The sequence below is a fragment of the Rhinopithecus bieti genome, unplaced genomic scaffold, assembly GCF_001698545.2.
Source record: "Rhinopithecus bieti isolate Rb0 unplaced genomic scaffold, ASM169854v2 scaffold_65646, whole genome shotgun sequence".
NCBI lineage: Eukaryota > Metazoa > Chordata > Mammalia > Primates > Cercopithecidae > Rhinopithecus > Rhinopithecus bieti.
Genome location: NW_016825020.1, coordinates 184,579 through 205,583, shown reverse-complemented (window position 1 = coordinate 205,583; position 21,005 = coordinate 184,579). Strand labels below are relative to the sequence as shown.

General features: G+C 44.1%; 1 protein-coding gene across 5 annotated transcripts in view; it reads left to right on the top strand.

The window, feature by feature from the left end:
• The window catches only part of ARFGEF2 (ARF guanine nucleotide exchange factor 2), a 114,179-nt gene extending 99,116 nt beyond the window's left edge, over positions 1-15,063 (top strand). For 4 of the 5 annotated variants that reach the window (XM_017862771.1, XM_017862770.1, XM_017862772.1 and 1 more), the window contains exons 35-39: positions 704-834; positions 2,628-2,796; positions 6,561-6,699; positions 10,390-10,507; positions 11,402-15,063. In XM_017862771.1, coding sequence (XP_017718260.1) covers positions 704-834; positions 2,628-2,796; positions 6,561-6,699; positions 10,390-10,507; positions 11,402-11,578 — 734 coding nt within the window. In that variant the 3' untranslated portion in view covers positions 11,579-15,063. Of the gene's footprint in view, positions 1-678; positions 835-2,627; positions 2,797-6,560; positions 6,700-10,389; positions 10,508-11,401 lie in introns of those variants that run through there. The other variant, XM_017862774.1, reaches the window with a different exon arrangement.
• Positions 15,064-21,005: the final 5,942 nt, after the last annotated feature.

Below are 21,005 nucleotides of genomic sequence, written 5' to 3'. Positions count from 1 at the left end.
CGCTCTATCGCCCAGGTTGGAGTGCAGTAGTGAGATCTCGGCTCGCTGCAAGCTCCGCCTCCCGGGTTCACACCATTCTCCTGCCTCAGCCTCTCAAGTGGCTAGGACTATAGGCACCTGCCACCACGTGCGGCTAATTTTTTTGTATTTTTAGTAAAGACGGGGTTTCATCATGTTATCCAGGATGGTCTCGATCTCCTGACCTTGTGATCTGCCTGCCTCAGCCTCCCAAAGTGCTGAGATTACAGGTGTGAGCAACCGCACCCAGCCTCAGATATCACATTTTCATAGAGATTTTCCTGACTAGTTTGCTTAAACTTGTAATCCTACCCTGACACTTTATATCCCTGTCTCTACCTATCATCAATATTTGACATACAATATCTTATCCTTAAAATATTTCATTTATTGTCTGTCAACACCATGGGAGCAGAGATTCTTTTTGTCCAGTTTATTCATTGCTGTGCCACAACATTAAGAATTGTGCCTTGACTGGGTGCACTGGCTCATGCTGTAATCCCAGCACTTCGGGAGGCTGAAGTGGGAGGATCACTTGAAGCCAGGAGTTCAAGACCAGCCTGGACAACATAGACCCCATGTCTTAAAAAAATAAATCACTCCTTGTACATAGTAGGAGCTCAGTGGATATTTCTTCAGTATTGGCTGAATCATTATTAGGGTTAATCTTTATCATCTAACATAGATCAGAAACTGTTTGCCAGCCTCCTCATCAAGTGTGTGGTGCAGTTGGAATTGATACAGACCATTGACAACATTGTGTTCTACCCTGCAACGAGCAAAAAGGAGGATGCAGAGCACATGGTTGCGGCCCAGGTAAGAACAGGAGGCCTTGGGAAGAGCATCCCTGTCCATAGGGAGGCTGCTTTGATGTAGTGGTGTGTGGGAGCCAGCTCATACTGGCTTTCCAGAGCCCGTTATGCTCGTATCTTTCCAACCTCACAGTCAGTGATGGCATGTTGATGCTTAAAATTGGCCTTAATGGGAGTTATTTACATCAGAAAAAAACAGCAAAAACTAAACATCAGGGCTTCATTTTTTTTATGTATATACCCCATACCCCAGAGAGTGGGTGTATCAACATACCACTGCTCAGATGCCACCTCACTAGTGTTAGTTATCACAGGAACTATTCCCCATAATTGATATAGAGTTTAATCACAAAATAGTGAGAAGGAAAAATATATATAAAGATCCCAGTTTTCCTTCAAAAACTTCATTTTTTGTTTTGTATATGCAACTTTCTACATATGAGATTCTTCTTTTGTTGTTGTTGTTGTTGTTGTTTTGTTTTTTTAGTGAGACAAAGTCTCACTCTGTCACCCAGGCTGGAGTGCAGTGGTGCAAACAGGTCACTGGGGCTTCAACCTCCCAGGCTCAGGTGATTCTGCCATCTCAGCCTCTTAAGTAGCTGGGACTACAGGCACATGCTGCCATGCCTAGTTAATTTTTTACATTTTTTTTGTAGAGATGGGGTTTTGCCATGTTGTCCAGCCTGGTCTCAAACTCTTGGACTCAAGCGATCTGCCCACCTCAGCCTCCCAAAGTGTTGGGATTGCAGGCATGCACCACCATGCCCAGCCTACATATCAGATTCTTGAAAACATAGAGAATTGAGTGTCCAAAAGTTGGACAGTAATCCTACACCATGGGTTACAAATGTCAGTGCTTCAGGGGCTAGCAGATCCCGTGAGAGTGAGTGAGTGAGTAAGCGAGTGAGGCAGGCTGGGTAGGGACTGCGGTAAACCAGAAATCTCTAGCCCAGTCAAAGCCCCTGCCACCTCTCAGCTGTAGCGCCCAGTTACCATCCAAGTGGGTTAAGTTGTGACAGTTTCTAGTGTTTCAAGAGTAGCCAAAATCAAGATTTTTTTTCATAGAGGAAGTCATGTTTTAAATAGTAGCAAAAAATAATGTAAATTTTATTACTGCTGGAAATAAACAGCAGTGAGTGTCCTTTTTGATTTTTAAATTTCAGTCACCTTGTTCAATAAATTTTCCTAGCATTTCATACATGTTTCAAAAATGCATTCCTGGGCCGGGCACGGTGGCTCACACCTGTAATCCCACCACTTTGGGAGGCCGATGCAGGCAGATCACAATATTGAGTTTGAGATCAGTCTGACCAACATGGTGAAACCCCATCTCTACTAAAAATACAAAAATTAGCCGGGCGTGGTGGCGGGCACCTGTAATCCCAGCTACGCAGGAGGCTGAAGCAGGAGAATCACTTGAACCCAGGAGGCAGAGGTTGCAGTGAGCCAAGATTGAGCCACTGCACTCCAGCCTGGGTGGCAGAGAGAGACTGTCTCAAAAAAAGCATTCCTGTAATGAAATAATTGGAGACACACACACTCCTGTTTATGCAATGGAGGCAGCACTGGTGAAACTGAAACTCTGGCCAGCCAAGCCTGGTATCATGGAACAGCTCAGTGTGTTCCTTCACCAGCCCGTGAGCAGTCTAAATGGAAATGTTTCAGGGTGTTGAGGAATAAAGTGTGTCTTATAGAGAGGATGACTTTGGGAGAGGATGACTGCCATTGTCTGCAATCACAATGCCAGAGCATTCCATCTTCTTCACTAGCTCTTCTATCCTCTGTCCTGTCCTCTAGCAAGACACGCTGGATGCAGAGATCCACATAGAGACGGAGGATCAGGGCATGTATAAGTACATGTCTTCCCAGCACCTCTTCAAGCTGTTGGACTGTTTGCAGGAATCCCATTCATTCTCAAAGGCCTTCAACTCCAATTATGAGCAGCGGACTGTCCTGTGGCGAGCAGGTAAGGCCATACAGCAGATAAAATAGATGGCCACACTGGTCACCATCCTAAAACATTATAGTGTTTGGAAAATGTGCAAAATTTTAAACATAGCTATAATAACAGATATTTTCATGCTTGAGGGGGAGAGAAGGGAAATATTAGATAGGTTTCATCCCAGTACATGGTAGATTCTCAGTACGTATTTGATGAAAAGACAAATTGAGGCCGGGTGCAGTGGTTCACGCCTGTAATACCAACACTTTGAGAGGCTGAGGCAGGCAGATCACTTGAGGCCAGGAGTTCGAGACCAGCCTGGCCAACATGGTGAAACCCCATCTCTACTAAAAATATAAAAATTAGCCAGGCGTGGTGGTGCATACCCATAATCCCAGCTACTTGGGAGGCTGAGGCAGGAGAATCGCTTGTACCCGGGAGGCAGAGGTTGCAGTGAGCCAATATTATGCCACTGCGCTCCAGCCTGGGCAACAGAGCAAGAGTCCATCTCAAAAAAAAAAAAAAAAAAGACAAATTGAAAGTTGGAGAATTGAATTGATTTAACAAGTCAAGAAATTTTATGACTGGGTGTGGTGGCTCACGCCTGTAATCCCAGCACTCTGGGAGGCTGAGGCAGGCGGATCACTTGAGCCCAGGAGTTCAAGACCAACCTGGGCAACATAGCAAAACCCCATCTCTACCCAAAAAAACTATGTGAAAATTAGCTGGGCATTGTGGCACACACCATACTCAGGAGGCTGAGGTGGGAGGATCACTTGAGCCTAGGAGATGGAGGTTGCAGTGAGCCAAGATTGCACACTGCACTGCAGCCTGGGCAGCAGGGGGAGACCCTGTCTCAAGAAAAAAAAAAAAATTTACATTAAACTAAAAGTTAAATATGACATAAAAAATGTGGCAGTCTAAGAAAAACAGAAACCATTCATCAGTTTTCCAAGCCTTTTAGGGGTTTATTCACTTTCCTACCTCCAAAAGTAAATACATAAACCCTGGAGGTAAATAATATTTTTTTCCAGGATGTTGGTGGGATTCTCATTATTTTGAACGTTGCATACAAGTGATACTTTATATAATTTTTGTATTGTTACCATTACTTTTTGTTGTTGTTGTTGTTGTTGAGACAGAGTCTTACTCTGTTGCTCAGGCTGGAGTGCAGTGGTGCGATCTCGGCTCACTGCAGTCTGTACCTCCCAGGTTCAAGCAATTCTCATGCCCCAGCCTTCCAAGTAGTTGGGTTTACAGGCACGTGCCACCATGCCTGGCTAATTTTTATATTTTTAGTAGAAACAGGGTTTCAGGGCCAGGCGCGGTGGCTCCAGCCTGTAATCCCAGCACTTTGGGAGGCCGAGACAGGCGGATCACGAGGTCAGGAAATCGAGACCATCCTGGCTAACACGGTGAAACCCCGTCTCTACTAAAAACTACAAAAAACTAGCCGGGCGAGGTGGCGGTGCCTGTAGTCCCAGCTACCCGGGAGGCTGAGGCAGGAGAATGGCTTGAACCCGGGAGGCGGAGCTTGCAGTGAGCTGAGATCCGGCCATAGCACTCCAGCCTGGGCGACAGAGCGAGACTCCATCTCAAAAAAAAAAAAAAGAAACAGGGTTTCAGCATGTTGGCCTGGCTGGTCTTGAACTCCTGACCTTAAGTAATCCACCCATCTCAGCCTCCCAGAGTTCTATGATTATAGGCGTGAGCTACTGCACCTGGCCTTGTTACCATTACTTTTTGTCCCCAAATATTTATTTTAACCCACAGTTAAAGAATGTCATTTTTCTCTACAGCCTTAAAATATCCAGCTGTTTTATGTCTTTGCCTATAATAAGGTTTTGCTGATGAGAGTGGTTTGCACATCTCTAAAGATGTATATGTATTTACTGATGTATATGTATTTGCTGATTGGTACTACTTTGTTTTAAGAATGTGTTTTATTTTTTTGTTTATTTATTTATATTTTTTGGGGGGGAGACGGAGTCTCACTCTGTCACCAGGCTGGAGTGCAGTGGCGCGATCTTGGCTCACGCAACCTCTGCCTCCTGGGTTCAAGCAGTTCTCCTGCCCCAACCTCCTGAGTAGCTGGAACTACAGGCACGCGCCACCACGCCCAACTAATTTTTGTATTTTTAGTAGAGATGGGGTTTCACCATGTTGGCCAAGATGGTCTCTCTCTCTTGACCTCGTGATCCACCCGCCTCGGCCTCCCGAAGTGCTAGGATTACAGGCGTGAGCCGCCATGCCCAGCCTAGAATTCTTAAGAGCTGTTACATTTGAGAAGCCAAAACTAATGGCTTCGCCAGCCAATAAGCAAAGTCTAAATGAAGAGCAGGGCAGGCAAGGTGGTTCATACCTATAATCCCAGCACTTTGGAAGGCTGAGGTGGGTGGATCACTTGAGGTCAGGGGTTCGAGACAACATGGCGAAACCTCGTCTCTACAAAAAATACAAAAATTAGTGAGGCGTGGTGGTGTGCACTTGTAGTCCCAGCTAGGCAGGAGGCTGAGGCAGGAGGGTAACTTGAACCTGGGAGGTTGAGGTTGCAGTGAGCCTAGATTGTGTGCTGCACTCCAGCCTGGGTGACAGAGTGAGACTCTGTCTCAAAATAAAATAAAATAAAATACGAATAAATAAATGGAAAACAGTACAAGGCATTGAAAAATGAAGTTCTTATACAGAGGATGACTTTTGGGGAGTCGTACCTGCCTTCATCTGGTATCACAATCAATCTGTATTAAGAATATATATAAAATGTTTCGGCCGGGCGCGGTGGCTCATGGCCGGGCGCGGTGGCTCAAGCCTGTAATCCCAGCACTTTGGGAGGCCGAGACGGGCGGATCATGAGGTCAGGAGATCGAGACCATCCTGGCTAACACGGTGAAACCCCGTCTCTACTAAAATACAAAAAACTAGCCGGGTGAGGTGGCGGCGCCTGTAGTCCCAGCTACTCGGGAGGCTGAGGCAGGAGAATGGCATAAACCCGGGAGGCGGAGCTTGCAGTGAGCTGAGATCTGGCCACTGCACTCCAGCCTGGGTGACAGAGCGAGACTCCGTCTCAAAAAAAAAAAAAATGTTTCAGGCCAGGCTCAGTGGCTCATTTCTGTAATCCCATCCCTTTGGAAAGCTAAGACAGGAAGATTGCTTGAGTCCAGGAATTTGAAACTAGCCAGGGCCACATAGTAAAACCCTGTCTGTACAAACTCTAAAAAATTGGCTGGGCGTGGTGGCTCACATAATCCCAGCACTTTGGGAGGCCGAGGCAGGCAGATCACCTGAGGTCAGGAATTCGAGACCAGCCTGACCAACATGGAGAAACCCTGTCTCTACTAAAAATACAAAAATTAGCCCGGTGTGGTGGTGTGCGCCTGTAATCCCAGCTAGTCAGGAGGCCGAGGCAGGAGAATCGCTTGAACCTGGGAGGCGGAGGTTGTGGTGAGCCGAGATCGCACCATTGCACTACAGCCTGGGCAACAAGAGTGAAACTCCGTCAAATAAATAAATAAATAAGCCAGGCATGGTGGCACACATCTATGGTCCTGGCTATTCAGTAGGCTGAGGCAGGAGGATCATTGAGCCCAAGAATTGGAGGCTGCAGTGAGCTATGATCATGCCACTGCACTCCAGCCAAGGTGACAGAGCGAGACTGTGTCAAGAAAAGAAAAAAAAAAAAAAAAACAGATGTTTCAATATTTCATGAAGTAACTAGATTTCTAGTTCATACACAGTTATCAGCATTATCGTAGAAATGTGCACTAATTATATGAATGTCTGATCTCTAGGCTTTAAGGGCAAGTCTAAACCCAATCTTCTAAAACAAGAAACCAGCAGCCTGGCCTGTTGTTTGAGGATCCTGTTTCGAATGTATGTTGATGAGAACCGCAGGGATTCCTGGGAAGAAATACAGCAGAGACTTTTAACGTAAGAAAAATAGTTTCTGATTAGATTTCTACCTGCCATATACAAAATGTGTCACAGCAATACTGTGGATTGAAAAGAGTGGGAGAAAAATACATGCTGACACTCTGACAAATTATTTTCCTTTTTATTTTTTCTATTTGGTGACTCTCCCATTTCACTTTTCTTAATGCCCTGAAGAGGGCAGAGCCTTATCTGTTTCACTGATAAGTCCTTGCTTGAGCCCAGGAGTTGAAGGGTGCTGGGAGCTACGCATAGAAACATGGACAGTGAAAACTGCTCCTAGCAGCGAGCAGGCTAGATGGAAGTCCTGACTGTGGCTGGGGCCTTGTGGTCTTAGGCAGGTTACTATCCCTCTTGGGACCAGGTCCTCTTTAGAACTGTTGTCAGCAATAACATCCCATCATTCCTTCTTTCCAAGAAGAATGTGATTTAAATAATATAACTAGGATGTGCCTACAAAATTATCCAGAAATGCACCAATGGGGAGAGAGTGGAATACTGATGAGGAAGCCGCAGCCAGAAAAGTAGGTCTTTGCCACTCAGCTTCCTGGGCATCAGTAGGATTCTGATGCCTGAGCTTTCTTTTTCTCCTGTAACGTTTAGAAACAGTAACACACAGTGCTGGCAAATGTGTGGTGAGAATGCACTCTCCTGTATAGCTCGTTGGAGTGTACAGTGGCATGATCTTTCTGGAAAGTAGGTGGGATACCAGGAGCCCTAAAGTGTTCATTCTCTGTGAGTCAGTCATTCCACTGTTACAGAATCTGCTTCAGAAAATATTTTAGAAATAGGAACCAGGAATACCACACAGAATATTCACTGAAGATGTATCAGGAGAAAAAAATTTAAGCAGCTCAACTAAGCTATGATATGTCCTAAATTACGATATTATGAAATATACCCATTAAAAGTGCATTTTTTTTTTTGTGGAGATGGAGTCTCGCTCTGTTGCCCAGGCTGGAGTGCAGTGGCACAGTCTTGGCTCACTGCAACCTCCGCCTCCTGGTTTCAAGCGATTCTCCTGCCCCAGCCTCCTGAGTAGCTGGAACTACAGGCACGCGCCACCACGCCCAGCTAATTTTTGTATTTTTAGTAGAGATGGGGTTTCACCATGTTGGCCAGGATGGTCTCAATCTCTTGACCTCGTGATCCACCCACCTCGGCCTCCCAAAGTGCTGGGATTACAGGCATGAACCACCGTGCCCGGCCTAAAAGTGGAATTTTTTTTTTTTTTTTTTTTTTTTTTTTTTGGGAGATGGAGCTCGCTCTGTCATCTGGGGCTGGATGCAATGGTGTGATCTGGCTCACTGCAACCTCCGTCTCCCAGGTTCAAGCGATTCTTCTGCTTCAGCCCCCGAGTGCTGGGACTACCAGGCGTGGCACCATCAACCTGGTAATTTTTGATTTTTAGTAGAGAACAAGGTTTCACCATATGGCCAGGCTGGTCTTGACCCCTGACCTCGTGATCCCCCCACCTTGGCCTCCCAAAGTGGCGGGTTACAGGCGTGAGCCACTGTGCCTGGCCTAAAAGTGGGAAATTTTTTTTTTTTTTTTTTTTTTTTGAGACGGCAGTCTCGCTCTGTCGCCCAAGCTGGGAGTGAAGTGGCAGAATCCTCAGCTCACTGCAACCTCCGCCTCCGGGTTCACGCCATTCTCCTCCTCAGCCTCCCGAGTAGCTGGGACTACAGGCGCTTGCCACCTCGCCCGGCTATTTTGTAATTTTTTATAGAGACGGCGTTTCACCGTGTTAGCCAGGATGGTCTCGATCTCCTGACCTTGTGATCCGCCCGTCTCGGCACTCCCAAAGTGCTGGATTACAGGCCTTTGAGGCCACCGCGCCCGGCCTAAAAGTGAAAATTTTAAGAAATAATTTTACTTTAATGTGCGAACTTGTTCATAATACAAAAATAAATTTTACCCCCAAAAAGAAGCTGCAAAGTGTTTTTACTTGCAATTTTCAGCAATTGGGGCGTTTTGATTGTTTTTTAGAGTCAGGGTCTCGCTATGTTGCCCAGGCTGGTCTTGAACTCCTGGGCTTATGAGCTCTTCCTGCCTCAGCCTCCTGAGTAGCTGGGACTACAGGTGAGCAATTTTTCTTTTGAAATCTTAGCAGAAAAAAAAAAAACTGGAAGGAAATCTGGCAAAATATTGTCATATATCCCTTAGAATGATGTAACTGTTTTTTCTTCTTTATAATTTTTTCTTTTATAATTTTTTACACTTATCAGTTACCTTACAATGAGAATAAATAACAAGTCATATAGTGAAAAGAGAATTAATTAACTAAAGGAGGCACTAATGGCTTATTTCAACTTTAGCCCAAAAGAGAAATACCTACAGTCTTATAAAGTTTCTGTAAAGGAGATATGTAAGGCCAGGCGCAGTGGCTCACTCCTATAATCTCAGCACTTTGGGAGGCCAAGCCAGGTGGATCACAAGGTCAGGAGTTTCAGACCAGCCTGGCCAACATGGCCCTGTCTCTACTAAAATTACAAAATTAGCCGGGCATAGTGGCGGGTGCCTGTAATCCCAGCTACTCAGGAGGCTGAGACAGGAGAATCACTTGAACCTAGCAGGTAGAGGTTGCAAAGAGCCGAGATTATGCCATTGCACTCCAGCCTGGGCAACAAGACCAAGACTCTGTCTCAAAATAAAAAAAAAAGATATGTAAATGTCAAGTTTTTGGCATAACATGATTTTTTTTTAAAAAAAGCAATTAAATGTGATTGTGAGGAGAGAAAGGCAGTTATATAATTGTGAGTAATAAGCTCCTATGCTACAGACATTGATTGAGCTCAGCCCTAGCCATGTGCCAGGACTGAACCAAGTTATCACTTAACATATTTATTTCATGTAATCCTCACAACATCCCCTTGAGTTTGAACTTTTTTTTTTTTTTTTTTGACAGTCTCACTCTGTCGCCCAGGGTGGAGTACAGTGGTGTGAGCTCAGTTTACTGCAACCTCCAGCTCCCGAGTTCAAGCGATTCTCGTGCCTCAGCCACCTGAGTAGCTGGGATTACAGATATGCACCACCACTCCCAACTAATTTTTCTATTTTTAGTAGAGATGGGGTTTTGCTACATTGGCCAGACTGGTCTCAAACTCCTGGCTTCAAGTGATCTGCCTGTGTTGGCCTCCCAGAGTGCTGGGATTATAGGCATGAGCCACTGCACCCAGCCAATTTTTTATCTCCATTTTATAGCCGAAGAAACTAAGGCTCAGTGATTTGCTCCAGATAGCACAGCTAGAGTGGGTGCTCAGTGGCTACTGCAGTGGCTGAGCTCAGAGGCTCAAGCTTACATCTATAATTCCAGCACTCTGGGACACCAAGGCAGGCAGATTGCTCAGCCCAGGAGTTCAAGACCAGCCTGAGCAACATGGTGAAACCCCATCTCTACTAAAAATAAAAAAAGCCAGGAGTGGTGGCACAAGCATGTAGTCTTAGCTGCTTGGGAGGCCGAGGTGGGAGGATCAGCTTGAGCCCAAGGAGGTCAAGGCTACAGTGAACCATGGTCACACCACTGCACTCCAGCTTGGGCGGCACAGCAAGACCCTGTCTCAAAAAAAAAAAGTAATTAAAAAAAATGTTAAAAGAATTTAAAAAATAGCACGAGAATGAATAGTTCTCCCCTGAATGTGAGATGTTAATCAGTTGTTTGATATGCCCTCACCTCTCTAATTCTTCTAGCGTTTGCAGTGAAGCTCTTGCCTATTTCATCACCGTGAATTCTGAAAGCCATCGGGAGGCCTGGACAAGTCTCCTGTTGTTACTTCTAACCAAAACTCTCAAAATAAATGATGAAAAGGTATGAACAAGTAAACTCTGACATTTCCACTAGGACATAAAGTTTGGGTTGGCTTTTCATTCAAGAGTTTGCAGTAACTGTTTTCTCAGTTCTTCCAAGGATGGTTACATGACTAGCACCATTCTAGATGCATTGGAGAGAAATTAATTCATTACAGAAAATGGGTGCCACAGGATATTAGGGCTTTTTCCCTGGAAGAACCCTAGTTGAAAAGGCTGAAATTTAGACCTCATGTGTTGCTGTTAGGAATGGTACGGTGATTTTCAGTGCAGGAAGAGAGGGTTAAGATTGTGAAGTACTGGTTTTGACCTAGGAACCTGCTTTACAAAATAAAAGAGCTGTTGACTTTTGGCAGCAAGACTATCCAAATTTAATTAAAGTTAAATATAACTGAAAGAAGCTTTAATTTGCAAGGTTTTCTTTCAACTTCTTTTTTTTTTTTTTTTTTTTTTTTTTTTTTTTTTTTTTTTTTTTTTTTTTTTTTTTTTGAGACAGAGTCTTGTTTTGTCATACAGGCCGGAATGCAGTGGCGTGATCGAGCTCACTGCAACCTCTGCCTCCCAGGCTCAAGCCATCGTCCCACCTCAGCCTCCTGAGTAGCTGGGACCACAGACACACGCCACCACGCCCGGCTAAGTTTTTGTATTTTTGGTAGAGACGGGGTTTCACCATGTTGCCCAGGCTGGTCTCAAATTCCTGAGCTCAAGCGATCCACCTGCCTCGGCCTCCCCAAGTGCTGGGATTACAGACGTGAGTCACTGTGCCCGGCCCCAACTTTCTAATAGCAAGCAAAACACCAATATTGTAATAAGTTTCAGGGTGAGATTAACACTTCTGAAAACTGGTGGCCCCAGAAAAACTGTCTGATTTTATCTCTTTCTCTCCCACCTCAAGTTCAAAGCACATGCTTCAATGTACTACCCCTACTTGTGTGAAATTATGCAGTTTGACTTGATCCCTGAGCTCCGAGCAGTTCTGCGGAAGTTCTTCCTACGGATAGGTGTTGTGTATAAGATATGGATTCCAGAAGAGCCATCACAGGTACCAGCAGCACTGTCACCAGTGTGGTAGCCCTGGCCGCCCAGGCCACTGCTGCAGCTCTGCAGAATGTTCAGCATGCCATCTCTGACTGGCACATCTCGTGAAGGGTCATAGAAACAAGGAGTTGGCATCTTGGATATCAGAATGACCGGATACGGATGGCCTCTACGCTGCTCCATCACAGTCCCCAACTAAGGCTTATGGTATTTCATTAAACCGTTGCATACCCAGTTAGCACAGTAGGTGGGGAGTCTGCTTCATCTCTATCATTCCATTTTTCTGATTAAACTGTCAAATCTGTCATCGCATATGCCATCATTTTCTAGCAAAATCCCATGATTGGCCATAAACGTTTTGTAAGAAGAAGTCACTCTCCTTGAAAATACTGAACATAGCTGTATAGGTTTGTGATTATTAGAGAGTATGTTAATAAAACTTCTTGTAACGGCTAACTGCCACCTAAAATATGCTGGGTTTTCTGTTGCTGTTTGAGTGTGTTAGAGAAATTTGAGTGTTTTTGTCAGTTATGAGTCAGCCGTAATTAGATTAGTTTAGGGACAGGTTGGGATTAGAGAAGAGTTGTTTTTTTGTGTTTTGTTAATGTCTGAGTGATTTTAAAAGTATTTTACAAAAAGATATTGAAAATTTGGTTGAAGGCAGAGTTTAGTAATTAAGTTAGAATTAAGAGTTTTGCGAGGTTAAAAAAATGTGCCTCGTGGATCTCCCTGTTTTAGTAACATGGCGAGAAAAAATCTACAGGAAAAAGTGAACAATTTAATGAAGATGATTATTAGCCTTCCTTAAAGTATTTGTGGATGGGTGTTAAATTAAAATTTCCAGAATACACTGTCCATCTCACACACTCTGAAATCTAATATATGAAGTAGTAATGAAAATGAAGTAGTAATTTAACCAGAGTTCATTTATCCTTGAATAAACCTTTTTATTTTTACCTCAGAAAAGTGAGTATACTGGCGGTTAATGTCACTGCTTTGCACAGTCCCCATTAGACCCTCCAGGGAGGGACAGTAACTGTGCATGAGAAGCCACTCCCATGAGCCTCCTCGGCCTCATGTCATGGGTGGAACTGGAGCTGTGTCGGGGCCAGCACAGCTGAACTGTGACAATGGCAGGAGGTAGCATGTGCCCAGCACTTCCATTAATCTGAGCCTAGGAGTTGAATTCTTTGGCAAGGTTAGATTCTGAGGTCCTTATTATGTTAATGATAGTGCAATACTCTCACCTGCAGTAGAACTGAGTTCTGATGCAGCTTGTGTAAAAGCGGGCAGTACACAGGTATGACCCGAAGCCTGCGAACAGTATACATGGATGCTCACCCATGAGAAGGAGCACACACGCCTCATTCTCTGCCCTCACCCACTGCTCACCTAGAGCATCGCTGAGCATTAGACAAAGTGTTACACGGAGTGATTAAAACATTCAGACGTCTACCTACGCTCTTTAGTCCTGTAAATTGGGTTGTATTGATGTCAACTCTGGTGCCTTAGAAGTTAGTAGTTTGGGAACCTATCTGTAAAATCGGATGTTTTTTCTTTGTAGAGAAGGATTTCTGGTGCTTTTGCTTACTAAGAGACCGATATTCTTAAGTTGTTTTCTTGTTTTAATAGCCTTGAGAAATGTTTGGTTTTTGGCCAGCAGAATTCTTATCTATTTTTTTCTTTCCCAAAAAGTGTTAATTTCTCTACCAAAGAAAAAATGAGCAGGTTTAGGTTTTTACATGACTTACATACATTAGATAAAAGGAGCTATATAATTTAGCAGGAAAGGACTACGGGAGAATACTTTGTGAGTGGAAAATGTTGGCACATTTGACTGGCTTGCCCTGGAATCCACTGCACTGTGAAACCTATGCTCCCTGGTATCATAGCGCGTTGCCACCTCAACAAGTCAGTTGCCTCCATTGATATTTGTACTAAAGGTATACATGGGGAACACGTGTTCATTCATTAAGTTCATCTTGCATGCAGCTATATCCCTGATTGGTTATTTTCCTTTCCTTCTGAGGTTCTCATGTCATTTTCTTCATCGAATGTGACTGAAATCTTTCCGGTGTCTTCCTGCCCGCTCTTTAATTTTGCCTCTTGCAGGGTAGCAGATGTGTCCATGCATTTTATTACTTGCTGAAGACATTCTGGCTTAAATTTCTTATTAGTTTAGTATTTTAAAAGAATTAATTTTCTGAATGAGGCATTTGAATTGTACCAGCAATGGACTTTTAAAAAACTGGATGTAAAACCATTCAGGGTAATTTTTCTTATCAGTGGACAGTGACGAACAGAGGAAATCCCTTACCTCCAATAATAAGCCATTCAGCCTAAATTCATTTTTATGAGTAAATCTATTCTTTCTCATGGTAAATGTGGCCTGTGCCACTCAAACACTAGTGAAAGGGTATGTACAACCGCAACATCAGGCCAGAACACCATTTATTTATCCGAGTAATGTAGGAGAGTGAAACATTTTCCAAGGCCTTATTTCTTTTTCAGAATGCTTTAAGTGTTGATTATATGTGCTAGGTCTCTCGAGAAGTTTTTATTTGTTACAATACTGCTGCTTTGAGCAATTTTGTTTCTCTTCATCGTCTGTTAGGGAAATCACCAGCTTTGGCATCTTAACAACAAACAGTGGATGGGTAATTTTTATTTCTGATACGCATCTTTAGAGTCAAATATATCTTTTCCCTGTACTCCTTATGTACAACCAAAGAACATATATTATGAAAATTGTATTATAATATTTGGAAACACAACATTTTGCTCTGACAGATGACTTTTGTACAAAATGAGGAAAAAAAAACCCTGTACTTTTTTTGTTGTTCTTTTGTGATTAAGGGTATATACATTTAGTAGTCTTTGTTATTAAAGGAACCTGCTGGTAAGTACAAGTGTGACCATCTCATTCAGATGTTTGTTGTTATGATGCAAATGGATATTGGTTTCAATAGAAGCTGGATCCTTAATACTGCATTTTCTGAATTCTGTTTTAATATTTTTGTTAAAGTAGACATAGCTGAACTCACATGAAATCTTGGAATTTTGTTATCAGCAGCTTTGCAGTTTGGGAAACAAAGAAACCAAAGCTGAGTCTTTTAAGGAATGAACATATCTGGAAATCCTTGCTCTCAAAACAAAACAATGTAATCTATCAAAGGTGTTGTTTTACTCAGTGTTCTAATTTTTAAAAAATTTTATCTGCATATTTGCATCAAATATTTCTTTATGTGCAAAATGTATGTTTTACCTCCTTAAAATGCCTAAAAGTTAGTTAATAGTTACTTTGGTTTAATCTATACACAATGATTAAGTGCATTTAATATTGGTAATTTAATGAAAACCATTCCTTGCCCAATGGATGTATAAATTTTTGAAAGAATAAGCAGAATTATATAATATGAAATGCTATGTAAAGTTTTCTATGTAAAAATATTATGTATAATACTATTAAAATATCCCATGCTTTGATCAGGTGGTAAATCAATAAAATTTTAAAAAGTATAGCTGTTTCTAATGTAGTAATTTTAAAAACATATATCAAGCCATAGTTTTGGGTCACTTTATGTCCCTCACCAATCAAAGGGGGAAAATTCCAGTCATGAGAAGATTCTTTATATACCTCTTGAATCTATTAACTTTGTTTGTTGTTGCTAGTTACAAAATTTAATTGTAAGGATTAAGCAGTAGCTATTGGTTGAACCAATACACACTGACAGCTTTGAAACGTTCAGATGCTAATGTATTTATTTATTTTTGGGACAGGGTCTTGCCCTGTAGCCCAGGCTGAGAGCAGTGGTGCAGTCACAGCTCACTGCAGCCTTGACCTTCTGGGCTCAAGTAATCCTCCCACCTCAGCTTCCTGATTAGCCGGAACTACAGGGCCAGTAGTGAGACACCTTGCCCGGCTAATTTTTGTATTTTTTTGTAGAGATGGGGTTTCACCATGTTGCCCAGGCTGGTCTTGAATTCCTGACCTCAGCGATCCTCCCATCTTGGCCTCCCAAAGTGCTGAAATTACAGGCGTGAGTACCACGCCAGCTGAGATGCCAATTTTTAAGTCAGTGTGACAAATACTAATCAGATTCTCATACCAGTGTTTAGGATCTACATATTCAATTCTGGACATAGTTCCATACACAAGAGTAAGAGACTAACAGTATAATTCCCCAATAGTTTAACTAAAGGTATAATTTTCCAAATCACTTATAGTAACAATAAATTCTAACTTTTTTAAAAAATAGAGATGGGGGTCTCTCACTATGTTGGCCAAATTGGTCTTCAGCTCCTGGGCTCAAGTGATCCTCCCACCTCAACCTACCAATGTGTTGGGATTACAGGCGTAAGCCACTACATCCAGCCAATTCTAACTTTTTAAGTCTAGGGTCTGGCATGGTGGGAGGATTGCTAGAAGCCAGGAGTTTGAGACCAGTCTGGGGAATGTAGTGAGACCCTATCCTTACAAATAATAATAATAATTGGCCGGGCGCGGTGGCTCAAGCCTGTAATCCCAGCACTTTGGGAGGCCGAGACGGGCGGATCACGAGGTCAGGAGATCGAGACCATCCTGGCTAACATGATGAAACCCCGTCTCTACTACAAAATACAAAAAATTAGCCGGGCGAGGTGGCGGGCGCCTGTAGTCCCAGCTACTCGGGAGGCTGAGGCAGGAGAATGGCGTGAACCCGGGAGGCGGAGCTTGCAGTGAGCTGAGATCCGGCCACTGCACTCCAGCCTGGGCGACAGAGCGAGACTCCGTCTCAAAAAAAAAAAAATAATAATAATAATAATAATAGCCAAGCGTGGTGGCACATGCCTGTAGTCCCAGCTACCCAGGAGACTGAGGTGGGAGGATTGCTTGAGCCCAGGAGGTCGAGGCTGCAGTGAGCTGTGTTTGTGCCACTGCACTCCAGCATGGGTGACAGTCTGTCTCAAAAACACAGAAACCAAAAACCTTCTGGCCACAAAGCAAAAAGTTGCATAGCCACAGTAAAGATTTAGTTGGTTATAAAGTTGTGGTATTGCCAATTTAAGCTAATACTTCGTTTTGGAGCTTTTATACACAGTATTTTTGTTAGGGATCACAATTCTGCAACCTCTGCTCCAAAAAGAATAGAATGAGTTTTCTTAAAGGGAGCTTAACTTCTGAACTCTTAATGATTCATATCTGTGCATAGAATCTGTGATCCTACATCCCAGGTGGAAAGAAAGCAGCAATCTTTCCACCTCAGCCTCCCAAAATGCTGGGATTACAGGCACATGCCACCATGCCCAGCTAGGTTTTTGCTAAGGTAACATCCTCTTATCTCTTGTCCCTCCCTCCACCACAAAAACCACCAACAAAAAACACTTCTAACAGCTTCCTTCTTCATGGCTGTCTTTGGCAATGTTCCCATTTTTTTTTTTTTTAAGAGACGTGATCTTGCTTTGTCACCCAGGCTGGGGTGAATGGCCCCATTGCAGCTGACTGCAGCCTCAATTTCTCGTGCCCAAGCCATCCGAAGTTCTTTGTTCTATTACGTGGTCAGACACAAAGGGCACGGCATTTATTAAGTTCTGTTAAAGTCTTCTCTGCCTCTCTCGTGTCTGTATTTATGTGGCCCATATCTTCTATGTGGTTGAGTTGTTCCCCTTGTTTATCCAGTATTGTGATGATCTTGATTCCTGCATCCTGAGACTCAATGGCTAAACTGAGGATTCTCCTTGTACTTTCTAGAGACTCAGTAGCAACTTGGTGAACCCTCAGATGAATTCTCTTTTGATTCAGGATCTTGCTGTGGCTCCCAGGCTGGAGTGCATTGGCAGTGGCACCATCATAGCTTACTGCAGCCTCAAACTCTTGGGCTCAAGCAATCTTCCTGCCTCAGCCTCCCCAGTAGCTGGGACTACAGGCACACCTCACTACACCCAGCTAATTTTTAAAAATTTATTGTACAGACAGGGTCTTGCTACATTGTCCCAGCTGGTCTCGAACTCCTAGGCCCAAGTCATCTTCCCACTCCAGCCTCCTAAAGTGTTGGAATTTACAGGTGTGAGCCACTGGGCTCAGCTCTGAATTTCTTCTAATGACAGATTATCCATGATGAATCAAAACTATCAGGCATGGGCCAGGTGTGGTAGCTTACACCTGTAATCCTAGCACTTTGGGAGGCTGAGGCAGGCAGATCACTAGAGGTCAAGAGTTCGTAGCCAGCCTGACCAACGTGGCAAAACCCTGTCTCTACTAAAAATACAAAAATTAGCTGGACACGGTGACACACACCTGTAGTCCCAGCTACTTGGAAGGCTAAGAAATAAAGAATCACTTGAACCTGAGAGGCCGAGGTTGCAGTGAGCTGAGATCACACCACTGCACTCCAGCCTGGGCGACAGAGCAAGACTCCTCAAAAAAAAAAAAAAAATTACTTGGCTAATTTTTGTATTTTTAGTAGAGACTGGATTTCAGCATGTTGGCCAGGCTGGTCTCAAACTCCTGACCTCAGGTGATTTGCCCGCCTCTGCCTCCCAAAGTGCTGGGATTACAGACATGAGACACTGTGCCCAGCCTCTGAAGACCCACTTCTACTGCATACCTGTCATAGGCAGAAAGCAGCCCTAGGTTCCTGCTGCCCTCTGAGAGAGTCCTGGAAGGTACTCTGTCCTTGACCTTTGGGCCACATTCCATGGACTCCTGGTAAAGTCTCACTTCTCCCTTCCCTTCCACCAAAAGAGGAAAGAAGGAGAACTTAATGGCTAGGCACAGTGGCTCATGCCTATAATCCCAACACTTTGGGAGGCTAAGGCAGGAGGATCACTTGAGGCCAGAAGTTTGAGACCAGCCTGGGAAACAGTGAGACCCCATCTGTCCCCCTCCCCATCTCCCCACCAATGAACTTTCTCCTGCTAGCTTTCTATATTGATCATTTTTTGACTTGCTATTTCAACCATTCTTCAGCCTTTAATTCTCACAATAACCCGCATAAAGTAGGTACTATTATCATCACCACCAACATCCCTCCTTTTTATAAAGAAGTACGGGCTCAGAGAGGTTGACGAACTTGACTTAGGCCACTCAGCTGGATTCGAAGCCCTGCAGCCTGGCTCTAGAGCCCGCCTCTTAAACACTGCTCAGATCTAGCCTGGTACCATGCTTCACACCTGTAACCCCAGCTCTCTGGGAAGCCGAGGCAGGCAGATTGCTTCAGCCCAAGAGTTTGAGACCAGCCTGGGCAACACAGTGACACTTTGTCTCTATTTATTTATTTATATATATATTTTTAGATGGAGTCTGGCTCTGTCCCCCAGGCTGAAATGCAGTAGTGCAATCTTGGCTCACTGCAACCTTGGCCTCCCAGGTTCAAGCAATTGTGCCTCAGCCTCCTGAGTAGCTGAGACTACAGGTGCGTGTCACCATGCCCAGCTAATTTTTGTAGTTTTAGTAGAGATGGGATTTCGCCATGTTGACCAGGCTGGTCTCGAACTCCTGACCTCAGGTGATCTACCACCTTGGCCTCCTAAAGTGCTGGGATTACAGGAGTGAGCCACCACATTCAGCATTGTCTCTATTTAAATAAATAAATAAATAAATAAATAAATAAATAAATAAATAACTGCCCTGCTCCACTTCCAATGTATTTCTTCCACTTCAACCTTGATGCTCTTTTCAGTCTTGCCCTGGAGAGGAAGGGCTGCTCTGATGTGCTGGAGAGCAGATGGACAGTGGTAGATAATATGGGGCCCTGGCTCCTGTGTACAGAGAACACACTTAGCACAGGACTGACATTTGCAGGCTCTAGGGCAGAAATACAAAATGTCAGCTCAGATGCTCTGAGGGTCAACATTTAAAAGCTCTATGTAAAGCTTTTGAATAAGACATTCTATCTTCCTTCCTTTATAAATGTACCTTTGAAAAGATCTGGAAGAGCAGGTCAAAGATGGAATTCTCAGGCTCCTCAGAGCTCCACACCAGAAAGCAGCAGCACCGGGTGGCTGGCCCAAGACCGGCACCCTGCTCTCTCCACCTCAGGTTTCACCCTGCACCACAAGGCTTTGCATGTGTGCATGAATGCCCAGCCCTGTCCAAACCCCCTGCAAACCCCTTTTTGACCCAAGTCACCCTTCCAGCATGGGAGTGCTCACAAGCTGCTGTACAGCACCCCCTCTGAAGAAGTGACCCAGGCAAGGGTCTCCACAGGCCAGGGGCCTATGGGTCGGGAATTCCAGGGCCCTGTGCAACAGCAGTGTGGTCTCAAAGGGAGTGGCATATGTTCTAGATGTGCACACCCATTCGGCTCACAGACAGGAGGGAGCCCTCTAAAGCAGGGGCATGGCAAAGGTCTGCAGGCTTGCCCAGGTCTAAGGCAGGTCTAAAAATCCCACTTCAAGAGATGGAAAAAATATAATTTCCCATCAAGAAGCATGAAAAATACACTTCTAGGTCAGGCGTAGTGCCTCACACCTGTAATCCCAGCACTTTGGGAGGCAGAGGCGGGTGGATTACCTGAGCTAAGGAGTTCAAGACCAGCTTGACCAACATGGTGAAACCCCGTCTCTACTAATAAAGTACAAAAATTAGCTGGGTGTGGTGGCACATGGCCTGTAGTCCCAACTATTTAGGAGGCTGAGGCAGGAGAATTGCTTGAACCTGGGAGGCGGAGGTTGCAGTGAGCCACTGTAATCCCAGCAATTTGGGAGGCCAAGGTGGGTGGATCACTTAAGCCCAGAGGTTTGAAACCAGCCTGGGCAACACAGAGAGACCCTATCTCTACACAAAAAATTTAAGTATATACATTTAAAATTGTTTTAATTAAAAATATATAAAATAAGGAAATAGAGGACATAAATAATATATTAGCTACAACTTATATCCTAATAAAGGAGATTTCCTCTTTTGTATGAGTAGATTTTTTTGTTTTTTTGAGACGGAGTCTCACTCTGTTGCTCAGTTGGAGTGCAATGGCGCAATCTTGGCTCACTGCAACCTCTGCCTCCTGGGTTCAAGCAATTCTCCTGCCTCAGCCTCCTGAGTAGCTGGGATTACAGGTACATGCTACCACGCCCAGCTAATTTTCATATTTTTAGTAGAGACGGTGTTTCACCACATTGGTCAGGCTAGTCTCAAACGTGTAGATTTTTGTAACATATATTTAAACAGAAATAGGCCAGGCGTGGTGGCTCACGCCTGTAATCCCAGCACTTTCGGAGGCCGAGGCGGGCAGATCACCTGAGGTCAGGAGTTTCAGACCAGCCTGGCTGACATGGTGAAACAATTTCTACTAAAAATACAAAAATTAGCTGAGCATGGTAGTCGGTGCCTGTAGTTCCAGCTACTTGGGAGGCTGAAGCAGGAGAATTGCTTGAACCCGGGAGGTGGAGGTTGTAGTGAGCCAAAATCGCGCCACTATACTCCAGCCTGGGTGACAGAGCGACACTCCATCTCGGAAGAAAAAGAACAAAACAAATTAAAG